Source organism: Chamaea fasciata, unplaced genomic scaffold (genome assembly GCF_029207755.1).
Source record: "Chamaea fasciata isolate MVZ Bird 193981 ecotype frontalis unplaced genomic scaffold, bChaFas1.0.hap1 SCAF_3, whole genome shotgun sequence".
In the NCBI taxonomy this organism is placed as follows: domain Eukaryota; kingdom Metazoa; phylum Chordata; class Aves; order Passeriformes; family Sylviidae; genus Chamaea; species Chamaea fasciata.
Genome location: NW_027094088.1, coordinates 29,650,407 through 29,673,197, shown reverse-complemented (window position 1 = coordinate 29,673,197; position 22,791 = coordinate 29,650,407). Strand labels below are relative to the sequence as shown.

The 22,791-nt window shown below is 45.6% G+C and overlaps 1 protein-coding gene across 1 annotated transcript in view; it reads right to left on the bottom strand.

Moving 5' to 3' along the window:
• PLB1 (phospholipase B1) overlaps positions 1–6,143 on the bottom strand; it is a 78,839-nt gene extending 72,696 nt beyond the window's left edge. Inside the window, exons 1-4 of the mRNA XM_066180406.1 lie at positions 6,092–6,143; positions 2,283–2,320; positions 1,113–1,176; positions 587–645 (exon numbers count right to left, since the gene is read on the bottom strand). Of these exons, the coding sequence (XP_066036503.1) occupies positions 587–645; positions 1,113–1,176; positions 2,283–2,320; positions 6,092–6,140 (210 nt within the window). The 5' untranslated portion in view covers positions 6,141–6,143. The remainder of the gene's footprint in view (positions 1–586; positions 646–1,112; positions 1,177–2,282; positions 2,321–6,091) is intronic.
• Positions 6,144–22,791: the final 16,648 nt, after the last annotated feature.

The window sequence follows — 22,791 nt, the reverse complement described above, 5'->3', positions numbered from 1 at the left end:
GTTAAATGCTTTTAATTGGGCCTTGAATCTGTTTCAGATATACGCTTCCAACTATTAAGAAAAAATTAAGATCATCCAAATCTGACTATATTATGACAAGCAGGAGAACTTTACCCACTGATCTATACATCAGAAACATCTTTGTGATTCTTGCAGACCTTCTGCCCTCTAGGTAGGAAACCAGTTTCTACAGAAAACACTTGATGAGGTGGAAAATCTACTGCATTTCTCCATAATTTGTATTTGTTCCACTTTGAATTTTCCCAGTACCTTCTTCCAGTTATTCAATCTGTTATGCTCATTGTTAGGAAAATCCATGCGCTCTAATAAAATATCATCGTTCTCTGCAAGAGCACTGTGATCACATTTCCTCCTGCATGAAGTCAGCTGGCTATTTTTAGACTCAGGGTATATTGGCACACTGAACAGCAGGTATTTCCAGTCATTTTTTCACCAGAAGTCTTGGATGCTTGTGGAAAGATTGAAGTCTTGAACACCCTGAGACCCTAAACTACATCATCAGCTGACTTCACCATCACAGCGGAGGAAATGGGTCACGTTTGGCACATTTCCCGATTGTACTTACTCTTTGCAAATTTCCTATTGCAGTGACTGCCTTAATGTCAGCTGGCCTTAGAGCATGAACTGCAGAAAAGCAAAAGACTTCAGGTTACAAAAAAACTCTAAAAGCAAGTTACATTCACCAGTACATTAAAACATAAAGTTGGCTAAAATAGTAACAAGTCTATACTGACTGCTTTGATTAGAGGTTTTAAAGAGTCAGAAAGCATGAGAAACTTTTCTCAGGTGTTCCATAAATACTCTCGGTGTTTAGAGGCACTGAAATGCTCAACCATCAAGCAAGAAAAGATCAAAAAACACTGCTGAGAATGATTGAAGTAGTAGTGGATCCCCAATCACCAGCTGAAGAAACAAAGGCAGAAAACTAATCACAAGTGGAACAAAAAACTAAGGAGTTTATAGAGCCTAGCTCCATTTCAGTCAATCCCACACACAGGCATCCCCGCAAACAGCTGATTTCTGCCCCAGCCCATTCCCAAATAACTTTGTGAGGGAAAGCCTCTGCAGAGACAATATCTGCAAATACAAACCTGAAGATGAAGGGGTCTCAGGGAACATTGCCTGCTCACATGAAAACTCCAAGCTTCTTAGAGCCTTAGACATAAACAAATAAATATGGTTGATTGCTTAGATCAAACAAGGAAATTTGTGGAATGAGGGGTCCTATGGGCTCCATTCCCACACAGAACCAAGATTTTACATAAGTAAACAATTTCAAAGAACAATTACACCTCTGTTAGAAATACATGGGAACACAGATCTGGACAGCTGCATTTTCAGTTAACTCTTCCAGAACTTGACACTTTCTGCTCAGTTTTCTTACTGATTGCCACAGGACCAGGCCCGAGCAAACAATGAAATGTGCTGAACACATCCTGTCACATCCATTGCTGCACTGACTGCTTAATCTGGAGAAGGTCATAAGGACAGCTACTGCAGGCATCTCTGTGTGCCAACGGGCACCCAACTGACACAACAAAATGTTACATCTCCAACATGCAACAGAAAAGGCAGAATGAACCAATTCTGGCTCCTTAGCAACACATGGCCAGGTGATCAGAGAAGGCAAGAATGTGAGTGATGTTATTCACTCAGTGTAAGAGAAATCTCAGTACCAGTAGGAATGCCATCCTATATCCTTATGGAAGGCACAGCCCAACATCAAGTGCTTTAAAGGGACATGAAAGGCAATCCTTGCCTCCCCAGGTGACTTGGCAAGGGGTTTCCTCATCACAATGACCATGAGTGGCTGTCTGATCATCACCAATAGCTAAAGGTAAAATCTGTACAGTGACAAGGGTCACCACTGTCCCCCCACACTCCCTAGTACCCAGCTGGAGGGCTTTAACGGTGCAGACACTTTGCACTGTTATAAAGCAATGACGAGTTTAATCCTGTGTTTTTAAAAGAGCAACAGAGCATCTAGGAAAAAGTGCTAACCACAAACGACCTACGTAAAGGATATGCAACCTAATAACAAACATTGCTCAGAGAAAAACCTCATTTCCTGATTAGGTTCTGTAATCTTGCAGCTGCACTATCACATTGCTGACTCATTGGCTTTGCATTTCTTCCTTGCAGAAGCAGTTAACAGCAACAAGCTGTATTCTTTCTTCTTCTGCTTGCCTCAGAGGAAGCAACAGCTTGATAGGTAATGAAAACAGAAAAAAAAAAAAAAAAAGGTTGCACTCATACTTTACCTCTAGTGTCCCATATTCTTCCTGATCATCTGCATTACCTTAAAAACATTAAAGAAAGGGTTATGCTATATATTCTTTTTTATCTCAGGAAAGAAGGGTTCATAAGACTTAATATACCAGAATCAAGAGAGGAGGCACCTTTCTCATCTGCCCTACTTTCCAGAGATGAGGCTCATTCCAACAACCAAGCATATTTTCTTTGATTTTCCTATGCTAGAAAAAGCTTTTAGTTACTATAAGCAGGTGAGATCTCTTGAAATTAGTAGAATGTGATGGATTTATAGCAACAGGTGATGAACTGCTTGTGGATCCCCTCAAACAACCCCATCCTCCACAGGCCTTCCCTACCTGTTTTCCTCTTCAGCACATTTCATACACTGCTGTAGCCTTATTCTGTCCAAATTTAGAGTAGTTTGAACATGTACAAGGTGAAACTCCATAGAAAGGAGCCAGTCACATTAATCTACATCTTTCACAGTCAGGGAGCAGCATGACACTGTTGAGAGTTTGCCAGAGTGATATAGAAACAGCTGCAATTTCTTCTCTTAGTAGAGTGCTGGCAGACAAAATAGCCTGTGGAGCCAGGAGTCAGGCCTGTAGATGTTTCAGTAAACGTTATTCTCTTTCCTTGAGCATATACTTAGACTTAGACAAACACATTTTGGTTTATTCTAAAATTTCTAAAATTTACAAAGATAGCCACAAAGCCTAGGTTAGCTGAACTTCAAAGCACGCTCTCAGCTGTTCTTGCTTGCCCCACCGAAGCCATCAGCATCCAGAAAGTCTTATACAGAATTAGAATTGTCCTTTAACAGTCAGGAGCTATTTTTGGAATATTTAGCCCTGCTGAGTACTTCTGGCTTGTACACCTTTGTTTCCATGTCAATGACAGAGTAAGAGCTGAGCCAGCTCAGCCCAGCAGGTGAGACACCCTTGGGCATAGGGCAGCCAGAGGTGCTCATGCTGCAGGGAGATGCGCCTGGCACAGGCAGGGGGCTCTGGGCAGCCTCTGGGGATGTGGGCACCTGTGCACACTGGTCAGTGTGGTGACACAAAGCTGCTACTGCTCCCCATAACTGCTTCAGCCTGTCACCTGTGCCAAATTATATGCCCATATTCAGTAACTGGCAGCAACTTCTCTAGGTGTTTTCTTTTCCCCTACTTGGGTTTCAGCCATGAGCTATTTGCAAATTTTTATTATTTTTACAGCACTCTGTAGAAGGTTGAGACAGTGTCCTGACTGTTGTGTAACATATTTTTAACATTTCTGTCTGTTCAATCTGTGTTTTTTTGATGATGCTTTACTCAGGGCAATAGACAGAACCCCAACTCAGTTTGGGATACTGGAGGCAAAAGCAATGAGGAACTTGTCTGCATCACACAAATCTACTGCAGGAACTCGGTATCTGAGAATTTTAACACAAACTTCAACTATATTTTAGAATAGTTCCTTGGGTTACATTGAGAGAGAAAGAGGATCCAGTCCCAGTTTCCAGGACTCAGGGAGTTGGAGGAACAGCTTTCATGTGTCAGACTGGAAGTCCATCTAGTCTGGGACTTTGCCTCTGACAATATCCAAATTCAGATGATTAGGCAAAGAATAAGGAAAATGCACTTATACTTCCATTTTCTATCCTCCCAACTATCTGTACTACCGTGCTCCCAAAGCAAGCAATTACTTCGTGTTGAAGAACTCCCTGCCATCTTTCTTCCACAGATTTGCCTATTTGTTTTTCTAATACCTTCACACTTTTGGCTTTCCCCAAGACCTGTGGCAAAAGATGCTTCATCGCTCAATTACATATTGGAAAAAAGTACTTCTCATTTGTTAATAACCTGATTGTTTCCTTGTTGCTTCTGTAAAGTGTAGTCCTTCCCGTTTCTGCAAAATTTGCCAGTTTGCATGCACCTATATGTCTTCATCATATACCTATCCCTTCTTTTCCAGGCTGAAGAGTCAGTTTCTTTTATCTCATGTTGAATTTTTTTCCTCAGTGTGACCACTCTCCCCCTTTATCCTCCTCCTAGGTTTTACCACAGCTTTTTTGAGATGAAAAATCCAAACCCCTGTCAAGATGCAGGTGAACCACGGCCCTGTACACAGCAGCAGCAATGTGGTTTTTATGCTGTTCTCTCACTAACTCCTGAAATAATTTCTCTGTGACTATCACTAGCACTGATGTCTTCAGACAGTTGTGTTCTGGGGTTGAGCAGTATCTATTCAGAGTTCATCATAGTGCACACATGGATAAGAGTAATATATAAGGGGAAAACTTGGTCTAAATTTTCATTCTGAACATCCTGAATAGCTTTGCAAGTTAGAATACACCCTTATTCAGATCACTTCTGAACATGTGCAGAGCCCACATCCCAACACAAATCAATATGAACATCACAGTTAATAAAATGGACAGGTTCATATTTCTGCTTGGCTCACTCCCTTGGGTGGATATCATCTAATCCTGGCAGTTCTTTTACTATTTGTCATCAGTTTGTTCAAGGATTTGGTTGTTACTCCTCTTGTCCTCTGTGCTGAAAGGCTTGGAGTGCAAGGCCTTTTTTAAGCTGTTATGCAAGGACACCAAAGAAAAAAAGCATTTGTCAGGCTTCAGCCTTCTTTTATACATTAGTCATTCCTACAGACTCCATGTTTTAGAAGAATTTGAAAAAGGATTTATTGCTTTTCATTGCTTCAACAATGATTCACTGTATCTCTTCAGATCAATTTTTGGCTTGGCTGACTAAATTTTAACCTCTTCAGTTTTCTTAATTTGTTTTGGATTTGCACTTTACATAGGATGGATGACTTTTTAAACTCCTGCTACTCCCAGTATTATAGTTAATCCCTTACTATACCATTGAACAATTCTAACTAGTATTTTCAATTTTCTTGACATAAAAAAGGAAGTATTTTTCAGATTGTTCTCCCAAAATTTGGAAGACAGATTCTAACTTCTTCTTCCCTTGCTCTTACAGTTGATCTGTTTCAACAAACAATTCTTATAGGCTGCTATCAATCAACATCTTTTTTCCTGGATAAAGTTTTTAGAGGAACTGCAGCCACCATGCATATTTCTCCCGAAATTAAAATGCTCAGATGTGATAATTTTGTCTGATTACTTCAGGAACCAAAACCTCCTAACAGTTTATTAGAGCACCTTATAATCCTCTGAAGACAGTGATCACCACAGCCTACTGCTAAGGTTAAGCACTATTACTAGTTATCATTATTTTCTTATGGGCAGAGACCTGAAGCACAGAGCCAATAAAGTCAAAGCATACACAGCATTTTCAGTCTTGAGCACCACAAAACTGTCACTGGCACCAAACATGGACTTTAGACACCCACTATAGGGAACAAGGGCTCCCCCTACCCTGAATATTACAGAAATATGAACAATGCCTGGAATGCCAGAATGCTGCCTAATTATTCACAAAACCTTCTATCACTGAAAAAAGGTTATTATAGTTATGAATTCAGGGGAAAACCTCTGTTCCTTGCTTGAATTTCTGCACCGTTTTGGCACAGATCTCACTGCTAGTCTAACTGTTTGGTGATGTTTCTCCCACCGGAATGCTTCAGTGCCTAAGACACAGTCTATCCCCAGAACAGTGCAAACCAATGCATACATCTTCATCAAAAAATGATCAGACATGCCCAAAACTGCATTTAAAATCACAGTTTTACTCACAGATTTTCTTCATCCTGCTTCTAAAACTCCTGCTATACACCCACCTTGCAACAACTAAAAATAGAGGCTCCCAACTACTGTGCGAGGCAAATTTTCAAAGGGCCTTCCAGAACTTACCTTCTGAGGAGAGCAACCAAAGGAACAGCACACCTAACAACAGCTTCATGGTAACCACCTTTATGAACTGATAATCCTGGACTGCTGTGTGTTAGATGTTAAGGTTGAGAGGAAAGAAATTCTCTTCCTTTTTCTCCTTTATATCTTAAAAGTTGATAACTCAGCAGCCATAAAACTTATTTGCTTCTACCTTTGGAAAGCAAAGTGACGATGATATCTCATTTCACTGCCCATTCAAGGGTCAGAGAAGGGACACAGCTTCTCCCACTTGTTCAGACAGAGCTGGCCATTTTTCCAGGGGAGTTCTCAGCAAATGTAAGGACTGAGATCACATGAGTCAGCTTCCAGCAGGGTCAAGGCTCTTCCAGGCAATACATAACACGTTAGTTTGGCATTAGCCTGCCTCTGCCAGGCAGGGAAGGAGCCTCTGCTGCTGAGGCAACAAGGACAACTGAACCCTATGCAACAGCCCACACCCACCCAAAGAGGAAGGTTGTGCTCTTCCTTTTGTCTCCTTCCCTACCTGTGCTCCTTTCTTGCCTTCAACCAGACTCATGCTGGTTTTATCTTGCCTGTTTATCTTCCACTAGTTCCTCTTCTGGCAGATTTTCCTTCACTTCCCTCACCCAGGTGAGGCCTGGGTTATGCCTCACCAGTATTTGCCAAGACAGAGCAGTGCCAGACAAGCAGGAGCAGTAACTCTGCCCTCACACTGCCCAGGTCTCCAAACCCCTTGCTGTGACACCATTACAGTAGCAGAGTCACTTCTGCAGAGTCAAAGAGCATGCAGAAATGCCAGCTAGACTGTGATACAACACTTCCCCAGTGAGACTACCACTATGCCTCAATTACAGTGTCAGGGTCAAACCTCTGAAGAGCAGCCTGCTGTCCTCACACAAAACAGCAGAGTGACTTTTGGCCTCTTCTGAGCCCACAGACACCCAGAGAGAGCTCCTACATGAATAATGGCAGTCTGCTTAGAGTAAAGCGCTTTAAATGCTTAAATAAGCCACTAACACGCCCAACTCAGGCACCCTAACCCATCCTTCAAAGGGGGTTTTGTTTATTTTGGCTTTCTGTTGTTTCATGACAGAAATCTGACATTCTATGAAGGAACACATCGGAGGCAGATCTTGTGCTCATTTCACTTTTCAAAAACCAGGAATGTTATATTAATTCTGAATATGAACAGCTATTGTTCAGAGCAACATGAAAGGAGGAATGTACATAGACAGGGGAAAGCATTCCTCCACCCCTGAATCTCCACCCTCAACTCAGCAAAAGTATACCTCAACTCAGCACAAGGGACTTCTCATCTCAGACACAGCTGCATGTTCAAGTCTGAGAGTGATGAGCTCATTCTGCTTGGGGGTCTCATATATGGAACAGTTTGATACCCAAACTCCTTTAACCAGTAAGGTAATGAAAAGTTAAAGTTTTACTCACTGCCAGGGCACAGCATCACACCAGCAAGGCCTGCCTGGGCTGAGCTACAGTAGAACTTCCAAGCACCTGCTCAGGATGAGGGAGGGGAAGTACAGGTGAGGCTGGTCAGGACCATTATAACCTCTCAGTCAAGGTAGCATTGCACAATTTCAGCATGGATGGGAGTTACCTTTCGTGGGTTTCCTTATTACAAACAAGGATTTGTGGCTGCTTCACTCCTCAAGGGAAAGCTCTCACTATCAGAAGTCTGGGAAACAGATTTCTTGAAGACCTGGAAGTGTTTAAAATCCCAGAAAGCCTCTTCCTCATTGTACACCAAGCAAAACATGAAAAGGAAGGTAGCATTAATTCATTCACTTGCCATAAACCACAGATCCAAGAGTAAGTTTAGCTTTTAAACACTGTGACATGCTCCAGAGGCAAAGCAGCATCAACTTCAAGGCTTGTAAATCTCTTGTAAACACTCCTTCCCACCACCAAAGCATCAAAATAGCTCCTAGACTGAACAGCAAAAGCAAGTGGCAGCAAAGATCAAAAAAGTTTGCAAAAGGGAGAAGAGAGAATTTTCTATTAGATATAGAAGGTGTCAGAGACAAATTAAAGCTTTTACATTACTGCAAGGGCAAATCTAGATGCAGCTACTGAAGGCAAGGAGAGTTCCAGACCATAAACCAACCCTCAGTTGATGGCATTTAGGAATACCCCAGGGAACTCCAGCCATGTAGCTGATTACCTAATGAACACAGATCATCTTGTGTCTTTCCTGAAGTGCCTGCTGCTGCTCAGGTGGGACAAGGAGCTAGCTAGGCCTGGTAGTTAACCCTGCCTGAATCATGTGAGTCTTCTTGTCGCTTGCCCTGGATGGACAGGGCTCATAACACAACTGGCACAGAAGAGCTTTGGGTGAGATGTGGTGGTAAAAAGCAGAAGTTTTATGCCTTGACATGTTCTCGAGCAAAGGATCCGTTCACAGGTCTACACCCAACAGTGCAAAACACCATAAAAAAGGTCAAGTCCCAGTTACACTTTTAAAGGCAGCAACACCCAAACAGATACTCAAACACAGGCGCTACACCGTATTAGCCAAACTCTTTGGTTCATTGCTACATTTTTAGGTGGCTTTTAATATACCTAAAGCTTCACCTTTCATACTTGGTATGGGAGCCACAGCTGGGAATGCCATGGGATTTTTTTTTTTAGCATGTCTGTTAAGTTTTTCCTTACCTCCCCTGTTAAACAGAGCTTTTTCTGGCATTTCTTTTATTCATACAGAATATCAAAACACAAAAGCTCTTTCAGTCTAAGTCCTCACCTGTAAGACCACTGTTTTAAAATACCATAATGAAGATATGGGTGCATATTAAAAGAAGAAAAACCGCGACAATAAAAACGAACAGACAAAAAACTCCATAGCACTCAATCAATCATAATTAAACCCAAGATGTTTGTACTTGTACTGAGTAAGTTAAGGAGGCAGCTTACTCAATTGCTAATAAACAGAGGCCATATATCAGTGGATAATGTAATTGCATTCACAAAAGTATCACATTACACTGGCATAGCAGAGGAGTTTTTGTGGAAATACAAAGCAGACAGAGTTTCCATTTCATCTGAAGATAGAGCCTGTCTGCGACCTGTCACTGCTTCAGCTAATCCTACTGCCTTGACAAGGCATTACATCTCGAATTCTGTATTTAGGAAACATATCCCTGAATTATTCCATCTATGAGGCACCCATCTGTGATGGGTAGAACATGACAGTGCTATAAAAACGTTAGGAATAAATCATATACAACAGCAAGGCGTGTCATGTGTCCTTGTGATGTTGTGCCGTTGCCTCCACTTGCTGTGATTCACACTGCTGGTAAATTTAGTGCATACTCTGGACCTGAACAGAACATCTTCCTCCACAGGGGAGTTCAGACATGCAGCAGGAGGTGAGGAGATCAAGTGAGGCCAGGGGCAGCCAGGGACATGAATCATCGGGCAGCAGTTCTGCGGCAGCAGGCAGGAGAGCTGCACAGCTTGAAGGAGGCTGCTACCACCTGCTGGAGGGAGAGCAGATCTTCCAAGGGAAAGAAGAACACAAACGTTAATGCAGAACTGTGAGGCACCGGTCTGGGTATGGTCAGATTACTGAGAGTGGGCAAAACGCCCTGTAATGCTTAGTGCACTCCTTTAAAAAACTCAGGCTTTTGGAGTTGCAGGTGAGGAGGATATAAATAATTTCTAAAATGGCTTTAATAAAAGAAATCTTGGTTTAAAAAAATGCAAACACAAGGCCTCAAATACACTTCCCTAAATTTTTCTAAGCTCAGTGCATGGTTGGACTCTTGACTTTTATAGTTAGGATCTGCATAGCTGCTATAGAGACCTAAGATGTGGCAGTAAGTACGTAAATAAACAAGGTCAGCACCACAATTATACCCATGTTTGGATGAGCTATGAAGCAGAGCTCTCCTGCAGGCACCTACCAGTATCTGAAGGCAGCAACACAACAACAAAACTCCAATCCAATGTTAATTATTGAATGGAATTTGGAATTTCTTCCTTGTGCCTTAAGTAGGGCACAACCTCCCACACAGATTATTTGATTGCTTGCTAAGGGCACAAGCCCTTTAGCCACTCACCTGTGGCTGGTACCAAAGTACAGCCTAAAGTCCATCTCCACAGACTTCTTGGTGCTGCTGAGAAGCTGGTGGAGCCCCAGCCTGCCTTTGCAGCTTGTGTATCTGCCACAAGTCCCTCAGTACCCATTGTCTGTCACAAAAGCACCGTGTGCCCTTTGCAGCAAAAGCTGGAACTGCTCCTCACTGCCTATTCTAGCAGCTTCGGGGCCTTTGATACAGGTGAGCTGCAGATCATGCCATAGGCTGAAATCCTCCCAGCTCCTTGGGGCAGGAGCCCCTGGAGCCTGATGATAGCTGCAAGGCTGCTGAGGACTCTGAACGGCCAGAGAACAGCAGAAGCCAAGATCTTAAGATCCTCTGCTGAAGATTCTTTTTACTGACTTCTCTGTATTGTGAGGATTCGTTTGAATCTGTAAGCATCAGGATGCTGGGGACCAGATCCTTCCTGTGGCCGCCTCAGTTGGCCCCCTGGTTATGAGGAGATAAGGCTCATTTCTGGGGAGCCCTGTTTACAGCCGCAGACTTGAGAGGGTTCACCAGCACTACCACAGCCTTGAGAAAGCAGTTCTGGCAGGAAGGCAGATAGAAAAGGGAAGCAGTCTGCCCGCCTCTGATAGACAGTGATGGCATTCGATGGCAGGCACCAGAAAATATGTGCTCCCCTCCCATAACTCTGGGTGAGTTCATTGATGCTCACAAGCAAAGTACCTAATTCTCAAAGATTTTCATGGAAATCAGGCACCTAAATAAACACCACTGTGAATTGAAAAAAAGTCTCAAAGCACTGTGGTTCTCTGTAAAATGAAAACATGAGTATTCCCTTTCTCCCGTTCTTTTCCATTAAGCTATAAAATTCCCAAAGCAGTGCCAGCTTTTGGCTGTTTGTATTCACGCCACAAAGGGGCTCTGTTTTCAGCCAGAGCTGTAACTGCAGCAGCCAGTGTGGGAAGTTCCTGACTCTCCTGTGCTCTCTGAAGCTCTTCCCTCTCGAAGGTGCAACATATAGATTCTGTGGGGTCAGCCTGTCTAGGTGGCACGGTGTCCCAGACTTCCTAGTCCATCTATGCACATCCCAATAATCTTCTGTTTACCTGACTCCCCTGCAGAAGTTCATTTCTCAGCCTGTCTTTACACATCAAAGAATGTATTCCTTTAACCTCAGTGAGCCAGCCCCAGATGTGCTATATTCCTTTAGCATCATCAATACTTCTGCTGCTCTTGAAAAAGAGAAGACTATCAAGCAGTAGCATAGCGATTGACATGGGCAGAGGAGGTAGGCCGCTTTTCCTCCTATGGGATGTAACTGTCTGACTTTTCTGGCTGTATTTGCACCAAACTCTTAAGAGACTTTTACACTCCACAGCCCTCAGCATTGCTCAGTTTTCGTCCATCAGCAGCAGAAGCTCCTGGAGCCAGGGGCACATGGCTTGGCGCGCTCCCTTCACATACTTCACGCAACACAAATTGTGGCAAACATATCCTCCCATAGTAGTGCAATGCTCTGATCTGCTCTCACCTGTTTTGTGGCTAAAAGAGCCAAACATAAGCTGTCCAGGTCCTCTGTGTCTTCTTGCTCATCAGTTCTTTCACCTGATGGGTGGAACTGCATTGAGACAAGCCCGTGGGTAACAGATTCAGCGCTTAGAGTAGTGGGCTGAAAGGCCTTTGCACACAGACACATTTTACTAAGGGACGATGCAAGGCCAAGCAGCTGAAGCCTTCTGTAGCTGTGAAGAGGTGCTTACAGAAACTAAATTTCCTTTTGTGAAGCAAAGAAATCACAGGAGAACAGCAAGCAAACACCATCAAGTCAATCTTAAACCCAAAGTCACACAGAGCTCAGCACTCCCAAGAAAGGGAAGCAAGTAAATGGGCATAAAATAAATAGGAGGGGTGAGCATACAGAAACTACAGAAGCCAGTCTGGACTAGAAATATGTACAGTGCAGGGCAGAAAGGAGTATCAGTGCTCTGGCTGGAGCACATGGCCAGATGGCCCGAGTGACAAACTGCGCGTGGAGGGTCACGCCTGCTTTAGCCAGCTGTAAACTCTCGAGTTACCACCAGAGGACACCAAATTTCTATATTTTCACTCCTGAACGCGAGTATCCTGACCCTTCGGCTTAGAGTGGGGAAAAAATGACATGGCCGTGGAGCTGTACATCCAGTCTTTAGGATGAGAAGTCCAGGCCAGGAGATTCTTGATGTGACCTGCGCTTGTCCAGGTATACCATCACATCCTCCCTCACGGTCAGAAGCCAATTCCAAGCTTGCATAGTTTCAGTGACTGCATGCTTTGAAGACCAGAAATAATACAGAAAATAACAGTGATTCAAACCAACGCTAGATGATCAGAGACCAAAAGCCACTGCCAGCTGAACAGATGCTCTTATCCCATATTTCAGTTGAAAGAGCCTTCCAAAATTCACAGCTCTGCCACACTTCATCCTGACATTTCAGCAGAATATTGCGAGAATGCCATTAAGGGCTAGAGGCCTTTGTTTCTAAGATGGAAAGGCTGGGTTCTGGAACCAGCTATGGGTGCAGGCATGGGCCTGTCCACAGGATTTTCTGAACAATTAACGCACACATTATTATTTCAAGTGATCTCAATAAATTGCAAAAGCTGCTCAGAATCAACTGGATAAAACTCAATAAAAACACAGCAAAATACTATGATTGGGAAGGAGAAATTGAGCGCACAAATGGATGACTTGGAATAATTGGTTAAGCAGTACTGCACAAAAGGATCTGGAGGAATTAGAGTGGATCATATTATGAGTCAACAGCTTTGTTGCAGTTGCAACAAAAACATTTCTTTTGGGATATATTAATGGAGTGTCATAAGTTCGTCACAGAAAGTCATTATCCTTTTTTACTCCAAACCAGCACTCACTAATGCTAAGCTTTGTGCCAAATTTGGGGCACTAGCAGTTTCAGAAAGATGGAGTTAGAGCAGACCAGCCAGCCCAACAGAAAGTTAAGAAACCTTAAGGAAAGCTGGATGGACTGGGGGAGGTTCTCTTGGGAGAGAAAGAGAAGAGAGCTCTGATCTCGAAGGGGGCTCTGGTAGACAGCAGCAATTATCATGCATCTGTGTTCCCTGGCAGCTCAGAAGAAAGATAAGCAGAGGGGTCCCAGACCAGTGTGGAACAAAGGCAGACACCAAACCTGGGACTAGTTTGGGCTTCACCTCAACAGGCATCTCTGTTTTTCTTACATAAGAGGGAAGGTATGCAGGTGGGGGATGGGAGGGGTCACGAGTTTTGATGTGACTGTCAGTGACAAACTGGAAACTTGCTTTCAGGTGAGGAATGGTCCTTTTAACACAACAAAGCGGCACACCCACGAGTGCATACACAGACCACACCTACAGGAGCCTGCTTCCACAGGGTTGTTTGTACTGCAAGCAAAGGAGAAAATAAAGATTGGAGACGAAGCTTGCTTTTAGCCCATTCCTCCCCAGGTCAAGCTGCCCCTATGAATAGTATAGCAAGGCTGTTCACATATTACTGCCTTCTGTGGCTCCTGGGGGCCTTCGAGGTGCTGCTAGTATCACTGATGTAAGATTCCCAGCCCTTAGACCTGGTTTCCACCAAGCACCTAAATAAACTTGGGCATGTCCCCATTCAACAAAGGCCTTAAGCTTATGCCTACATTTAAGCAGAAGCTTCAGAGGGTTTGTTCCACGGCTTCTGCAAACAAGGCCTTTACCTTAAAAAACACAGATAAAACAACTTTTCATTTTGCTAAGCTCAAACGCTTCCCTCAAACTCCTTGAATCTACCTCCTCTCTGACACTGAAAGAGATGCCTTGCATAAGAAGACTCCCTTGCTTCCTCTCTGCTGTAATTCATCAGCTCTTCCCTGCTCCAGGGCACGTACCTCTAGGGACAGATGAAATCTGTTCCTGTTTGTTACTAAGCAAAGCTAGATCTCAACAGCAGTGATAAAGGCCCTTGCACATCCTAGCTTGCTTTCTGATACTTCCCTTTTCTCTGGAATTCATACTCCACACCCGCCCTTGCTCCCTTCCCCCTTCCCTGTTTGCTCATACTTCTGGAAAGATGACTGAAGGCTAACCAATGAGTGAGACACTGCTGCACGTCATCGCCTGTCTGCTGCAAGAAGGGGTGAACAAGTTCGTTTGTCCACAGGTTAAAGTGAGGTTGCCATCCTAACAAGGAGCATATAATTGGGAGACCAAGCAGTGGGAAACCTGCCCTCTCTTCCCTCTCGTCTGGAGCTTTTAATTTCTCTTGTTTTCTTCACTGCGTACAGCACTTTATGCCTGCACAGCATCTTTCAAGTGAGGATCTCAAAGGGCTTCGCAGACCTTAATTAAACCTCATAAATCCCTAATTGATAGATGAAAATTCTGAGTCACAAAAAGGTGAAGTGATGTGCTCATCGTGAAACAGTGAGTCAGTTGCAGAGTTTGGAGCAGGGCTGTGGCGATCCCAATCCAGTACTCAGCATCCCAATCCGGTACTCACTTGCCAGACTTCACAGAAGACTTGGACGGTGAGTTCAGCAGGTGCCTGATGCAGCTCCCCGTGACCATTCAGCCACTGGTGGGGAACAGCCCACCTGGCACGTGGTGCTGCGGCACCAGACTGGCTATGGGTGGAGGCTGGGTCGCAGGGGTACTGTAATATCTGGGAACAGCCCCAATCACTCCACTCCCCACTGACTGTGACCCTGAAGCCAGCCTGGAGCCCAGGGCTCAGTTAATGGTTATTTCCAAATCCCAAGGGGACAACCACTGGTCCCTTCACCCTCCCCATGCGGTGACCTGGCAGGAAAAGGGCCTTCATGCCCTGATACATGCATGTAGAACCAGGCTATTATCCCTACCATGGACCCACAGGGACACAGGGCAGTCTGCACCCAGGGAGCCAGGCAGGCACCCAGCCAGCTCCTGGCTGTCAGCTGGTTTCGGGCAAGTCCCTTCTTTTTTCCTCTGTTTCCCTCCCAAGCCTTTGTTTCACATCCATAGCATGAGGGCAGGGCCGCGGCCCTCCCGGCTGGGTGTCCGCACGCAGCGGCCCTGTTCGAGTCTGGCTGGGCTGGCAGCACAGCCCTGCCCTGCCCGCCCAGCCCTCCTCGGGGCCGGGGAGCCGGTCCCTCTCGGTGGACATCGTCCCAGTCTGCTTTCCAATTATAGCATTGCAGGGCTGCGACTGTGTTTAATTGTCTGCGTTTTATAAACACTAAACGGCCTTGGCTGACGCCCGAGTTAATGATCCCCTGCAGAAGCGACTTTGGCCGGCCGGCTCCCAGCTGGGCCCTCACCACGCCCACCAGAAAGGGTCAATTAAAAAAAAGATGGGAGAGGATAAAAACACAGAAACACGACTTAAAAGAAGATGATGCACCTGAGGAAATGACACATCTCCCCTCCTGTCTGCCGGCGAGCTGTGATACCGCTGCTGAGTTGGGCTTTCCTGAAGGCACCAAACAGCGGTCGGTGCCTCTGCTCCTCAAACCCACCCGCCTGCTGCGGCCAGAACCAGCTGCCTACACCTCAGCAGCCTTTCTCAACCATCCCAGTGACCGCCTCAATCAGGGTCCAAAAACGGCAGAAGCCTTGTAGCAGGACAAACAGATCAGTTCACCTCCCGTGTTAAACCGACATCTCTTTCCTCTAGGTTTTCCCCTCGCTTAATATTAGCAAAGGGAAAAATCCCAACACAACTCGCCTCAAAAATGCAAACAGAATGAAAACCCCCAGAGTAAATAGCCAAGGCTTTTATGTTAATGCAAGAGTCATTTGACAGCATCAAAACAAAGGGAAAATCTCTGGGTCAAATTTGCAAATTATGTAAATAAGCCTATTGAGTTTCAGAGAGGGACACAGACTGCCGTACAGTATGTATATAGGTATATGTGCTGCCCTCATTCCCCTCCGCTACCGCATCCCAACTCAGTGGCACAATGGACTCTGGAAGGGGAGCAAATGACACTTCAGTAGGATTTGTACATATCACTGCTAAAGCTCAGCATTTCTATTTTAAAAAGAAAGGGAGGGGAAAAAAAAAGAAAAAGAAAAACCCAAACAGGGCGAGAGCACAGCTGCAAGGCGGCTTGGGTAATTGTGCAATGCTGGGAACTCTTAGGTAGTTAATAATTATACTCAACCTTCGGTCTAGTTCCTAACAACACCCCTAGGCGTGTCGCTCTTACAGAATAAGGGCACACGCCCTGCTGTGTCTCCTTGCTTAACAGGAACACAAAGTACAGTAGTAGGAGGTGTTTCCTTGAACTCTGAACAATTGGACATTTAAGGATTAATTACTGTTAAGGAGCTTTGGACTGGCAAACACACTAACTCAGCTCTTGGCTGCATCTCCCAGCCAAGTTCTCTCAGTCATCCTAATTAGACATTCTGATACCATCTTTAATTATATGATCTCAAAATATGCTATTTTTTCTTCTTCTTCTTCTTTTCTTTTTTTTTTTTTTTTTCCTTCTTCTTCTTCTTCCCCTGAACCCCTGTCTCCTGCAGCATGCCGAGAGGGCAGAGCACGGAGGGGTGAATTGGCGGTGAGGAAGGCGCCGAGCTGGGAGTCGCTCCCCTCCAATTCTCTTGGGGCAGCAGCAAGACCATGCACTGTTGGGACCCGAGGCGATCGGGACCCGAGCTCCCCACACTGCTGAAAACACCCCAGGTCTTTCACAAGAGGGAGGAAAGCACGGAGCCTGCCACAGCTCCCTCACTGCTGTGGGCAAGACGGGACATATACTGTATTTGTCAGTATTGACTGCAGCCTGGCTGGAAGAATCCTGTGCCGAGCGATATCCCGCACCAGCTGCAGCGAGTGCGTGTGTGTGTGTGCATGTATATACACACATTTGCTCCCCTGTACACACCTTGATCTTATTGGAACAACAGGAGGAGCATGTCGCACGTTATTAATGTTTCTCACCTTTGTAAACATTGTATTGCTGGGGCGCTGCTCCTGCTCCCCAACATGCAGCACCCTGTGGCGCTGTGAGCCTGGCACGCTCCCATCCTCCTTGACCCAGGGCCTGCCAAGAGCTGCTGAAGCTGCTTCGCATTCAAGCTGATCCTGTTGGACTGCAACATCCTTCCTAGGAAAGGATCTGGCTACATCCGAGAGTCAGTAACCGACATCACCTTTTCTTTTTTTTTTTCTTTTTTTTTTTTTTTTTCTTTTTTTTTTTTTTTCTTTTTTTTCCTGTGTGCTGTCACTAGCTGCCCAGGCTCCAGCAGCCCCCCCTTTCTCGGATGCAAGGAGGGAAGTTTTGGGCTGCGTGCTTTCAACTGAAACGCTGCTCTGCCGAGCTGGAAACTCGGTATACCCTGAGGTCAGCCGAGGTTCACTAAGCTGGGGAACTCCTTAAATGGTATAGTCTGAAAAGCTGTCGCCCTTTGTTTTCGCAAGCAGCACAGGGAGAGATGGGCGACCCTTCCTTAAATTCTGGATTCCCAGGCTGGTGTGAATGAATGGGCAAAGAGGCAGCTGCTCCCTGCTTTTCCCAGCGCCAGCCTGCTCCCTGGAAATGGCTCCAAGATCCCAGCCCTGCCTCTACCTGCCAGAAGAACTGGTTGGCCTCAGCCGGGAGGGTGCGCAGCTCCCGTGCTCGCCCCACGCTCCTGGGGCTGGTGAGCCTGGCACAAATCCTGGCAGGGTCTGCCCTGCCTCCTGCTCTGGGCTCCGGGCTAGTCTATGGGCATAAGCAACCACTGAGCACTTCATCATCTCTTCCAAAATCAGGCGGGAGTAAAGGAGGCCCTGATTGTCCCACAGGCAGGCAACAGTACCCCACACAGGGAGGAGCCCTCTCCTCCCGGCTCCTAGGCGTTCCTTGCTGATTCAGAGTCAACATAATGGGGCTGAGATGGCGCCATTGATCCTGCTGGGCAGGCGGAGCCGCTATATGGTAGGGATTAGTAATGACTTTCTTCCCCATGGCATTGGGTCACAGGATTTAGCCCTTTGTACAGCCCCACAGCAGAAAGTCTACCTCCCTCCCTTGCCACCAGAAACGTGCCTATGGAGCTGCCACTGGTCCTGGGGAACAGAGAAATGGTAATAACTTCACCAAAAAATTAAGTTGTAGCCATGTGACGAAAGAAAACCAGAACTGGAACCAGGGCAGCCAACCATACTGTCAGGAGATTCTTCCTCCAGTCCTCTAGGACAGGCAGCCCTATGCAATTACAGACCTCCTTCAGCCAGGTGCATCTTGGAGGACCTCAAGTTGCCAAGACCTTCACCGTACAGCTCCTGCTCTGTGCCACTGTGCCTCTGAGCAAGGACAACCTTGCTCCTCGTAGCTGCCTGGGAACAGCCTGGTCACAGGTGACCACAGTTCTCACAAACCCCTCACCTCCACCAGGATAACAAGAGCAGGGGGAGGAAGATCATCACTCCAGGATGAGCACCCATCCCAGCTGCAGGTGCTGACAGAAGAGGACACCCAAGGTCAAGGGAAGTACCTGAAGCTTATGTTTTGAAGGCATCACTGTTCTTTCCTATTCCCTCCCTTTTACCACAGGCAGTGTCACAGGCAGATCTTCATTTCCTCAGCTGCCAGAAGTGGAGAATGTAATTAGATACCAGTATGGCCTCAGAACACTGCTCAGAGCAGAGATTTAATCACAGTCCTTGTGGCTCACAAACGCGGTGTTCAATCGGAGCCTACAAAAGGCAGCCAACGTCTCCCATCACCCCCGTGACCTGTAGCAGCCAGGGAGGAGTGAAAGGTTGCAGCCTTTCAAGTCAGCATCAGCCTAGAACAAAGGCTGTGGCAACCAATTCCTGAGGCATGAGGCTGTGGTGCTGCTCACTGCTGGTCCTGATGGCCTGCTCAAAGCTCTGGCTTTGACGGGTCAGAGCAGGGCTGTGCCTTGCTAGACCATAGAGCAATCTTAGATGTGGAGGGCTCATGAGCTCACCTTTCCCCTAGATTATTCATGTGGGCCTTTAAAGCCCGCAGGCTGGTGTCTGTTGCTCTACCGTCATTAACATGAAACAAACAGTTTCAAAACTAAATCAAGTACATTTCAGAGTGGTAATATGATGTAAGCAACTCAAACAGGAATTAGTGAATTATAGCATCCAGTACTCAAATAGCTTGAGCTACCCAAACGAAAAGAACTGACCTATTTCCTCCCTTTGCCCAAACTCAGCATCTCCTGCTCTGCTGTTTCACATCAGTAATCACCAGCAGCAGTGTGTGTCATCATTAGGAGCCACTGATGGATTTGCCTGAGTCTGGGAGCCCAACCAGGGCTCCCAGACTCAGCAAATTCAGATTACAGAAACGGGGTGGGGGGCCAGAGGGAACTCTTCGCTCAGTTAATGGATTGTGCCTGACCCAAAAGCTCACCTAGGATTATCAGCTCTAGATTCTTATTTACCTTTCCAGGGAACTTGAAAAACTACTTTTGGCTGAGAGGGAAAAAACAGTAGGAGGGCCTGCAAAAGGCAAATAGGTAACAGTTTCTGGCACTGTCTTTGGACTTGCAGAGTCCCTTGTGGGATGCAGGATCTAGATCACAGCCATGTAAGGCCTGTCTCCCTCTCTTCCCCCACACTAGTCTGTGGAATGGAGCATGCAAAATTAAAAAGGAATTCCGAGACTCACACTGCAACAAGCTGAACAGTTTACATTCTTGTCTGCCATGATAGCCTCCTCCCAGCTTAGTCCTTATCTGTTTGACCTTGCATAGCCAGCATCAAAAGGCTGATATTTAGTACAGAGGAATTCTGGGGTTCAGATGAGATAGCCCTGCGAGGGGGTAAGAAATATGCTCACAATATGTTCCTTCAGGACTATGTGGAATGAAAAGCAGAAACACAGAATGGTCGAGGTTGGAAGGCATATAGGAGAGTGTCCAGTCCACCCTTTTGCTCATGCAGGGTCAATTAGAGCAGATTGCTGAGAGCCATGTCCAGTCTAATTTTAAATGTCTCCAAGGATGGAGAGTCAACAAACTTCCCTGGTCAACCTATGCCAGTATTTGACCACCTTCACAGTGAAAAAGTTACTTTTATGACCTCTGTTACAAATTGTGACCATTGCCTCCTATCCTGTCACTTGGTCCTACTGGGAAGAGCATGATTGCATCTCCTTTGCTCCCTACCCCCATCCGGTATTGACACACTTTGGTAAGATCATGCCTTAGCCATCTTTTCTCATAGTCAAATATTCCCAGCTGTCTTGGCCTCTCCTCCCAGCCTTGTCCTGTCTTCATCAAGGAATATCTTCCTGAGGTGTACTGGATCTCACTACACTGGAACACGCATGAAAAACTTTCATTAAAACCTCAGCCCTATGAGAGGGTGCCAGCAACTTGAACCCATCTGATAATCCATCCGCACTGTTCATTGTCCTGATACTGCCCAGGCACTGCTGAATGGGGCCTCAGCAGTGCCATGAGAGACTGAGCAGAAAACACTTGCTATGATGATATGAAATTTCAGGACTTAGAGACATCAGTAGAATAGGACCATATAGTGTAGTCTTTTTGGTTTTTTGTTGGTTGGGGGTTTTGTTTTGTTTTTGTTTTTTTGGGTTTTTTTAATGCATCATTTTTTCCACTTCGGGGTATCTGATGCAATAGCCATGTCACCGTTTTTCTCTGTCACATCCTTCCCACATGGCAGTGGAAACATCACTTCAGACCAGTATTCTGGATGCCCTCCTTTCCCCTACACTCCCACTCCAGCTCTGCTTGCCATTAAGCTTTCATCAGATTTAACACATGCTTATTCTTTCCATTGGCTGCAGAATTTCTGCAGTGTTCCTGTAGCTGCTTCTGCAGATTCTAGATAAAATTTTTAAAGTAAAAAAAAAGAAAAAAAAAATCACCAAAAGCCTTCATCTGACAACTTGAGATCCTCTGGCATGATATGTTCAGGCAACTCCCCTAGGCTTTTTCTTGCCACAAAAGCTCTGTTCCAGGTGGGGAACAGAGCAGGCTACCCACACATCCTGCTTGGAGAGAGGAGCCAGTGCTTCAGTCAATAAGAAATATGACCACAAGTAAAACTCCAAAGATGAGTTGCACATTCTGGGAAGGGGAGAGGCAAAAGAGAACAGGGAACCTCTTTTTATTCTTGTGAAAAGAGTTTTAAAGACATCATTGGGATGTATACTGATCCTGATAGAAGAATTTTTGATGCAGATGTCCCTCACAACCTTTCCTGCAAAAGGAATGGGTGATCTCTCTTCCAGCAGAACTCTGCCTACCCTGTGGTAAGATACAGATCACTCCCTCTCATCACAGGGTTAGGGTATTGCAGGGTAGAGGGAGGATGAGCCTGTTTCAGAAGGACGGGAAATTCCCCATGTGGAGTGATCTAAACCAAGATGAGGATGTTGGGAAAAACATAATTTCCATGTCAACGTGGTAGAATTTGGCATCCCACAGCTAGAAGACTGGTGGAAAAGAGTTTGCTCTGCTGTGCAATTTCATCCTAGCAAACCAAGTTACGGTAACTGCTGTGGACGTTCTGGAGTCCACAGCTAATGATGACCAAAGGCAGTCACAGCCAGCCACTGCTGGGAGAAAATCAGGTGGGAGGCCAGGCCCTGTGAGCAGCATTTGCAGTCAAGAAACATTAAGCCTCTCTGAAGGGCGCTGTCAGCAAACAGCAGCTTAGGGAGCAAAAACATATCCTCCTGTTAGCCTTTTTTTGGGAGGGGGCGGAGGAGATATATGCTGCCAAAGGAGCTGGTTTGACAAAATCGAGGCTGGATGCCTCTGTGCAGCAGCGTAATGGGAAAGCCCTTTTGAGAGGCAGGAAATCCTGGAAGCACTCCTATTGGAGAAGGCTTGTATGCAGTAGGAGATCAAATGGGGACTCCCCCATGCCTGAGGCCCAGTGGAGACAGACATTAAGAGATGATGTTCCTTTGACATATTTGCTTGTAGTTGCCATGCCCCCCAGAATTTCTGCTTTTTCCTTTAGCCATACCAGGACCAGTACATTTAGAAAAAGCTTCCCAAGGTTCTCCCTTACCCCTCTGTCATCCTTGACCCTGCAGAGAACCACTAAGGCTGGGTCCTGCTCTGAAGCTCAAACCCTCCTACGCTGATTTCATGTCAGCTTTCCTACAGTATGGATTCCTGAGAGCTGAGCTCACTTCACACAGGCATGTGCATGTATTCCCTCTTCTGGTGACTAGTACCTCCAGCATTCCCTATAACATCACAAATAGTTTCCATACACCTTATAACTTAATGCAGCATCTCTCATTTCCTTCCCCATAGAAGTGTGAGAACACAGGGTTTTGTTTTTTTTTAAAAAAAAAAAAGAAAAAAAAAAAAAAAGAAAAAAAAAAAAAAAAGGTAAAAAACCCCAAGGGACAGGGGCCAGCAGGAAACCAGAGCAGACATTACTCCTAAGGAAGTCCATGAGTAAGGGAGTAAAGAGCAGCTTGGTCTACTGCCAGCTTGACAGGCCATGATTCACCTATCTCCTCCCCAGTGATGTTTCATTTTGAACTTGAATATGACATCCTTCACTCCTAACCTGATGTATTTGAGTTCCTTCCACTCCAGAGGCTGGAGCTTTCCCCAGGCAAGAAAGGGAATTCCATCTTAACCTCCTCCTTGCTTCCAGTGAAGCAACCATGCTTGCCACCC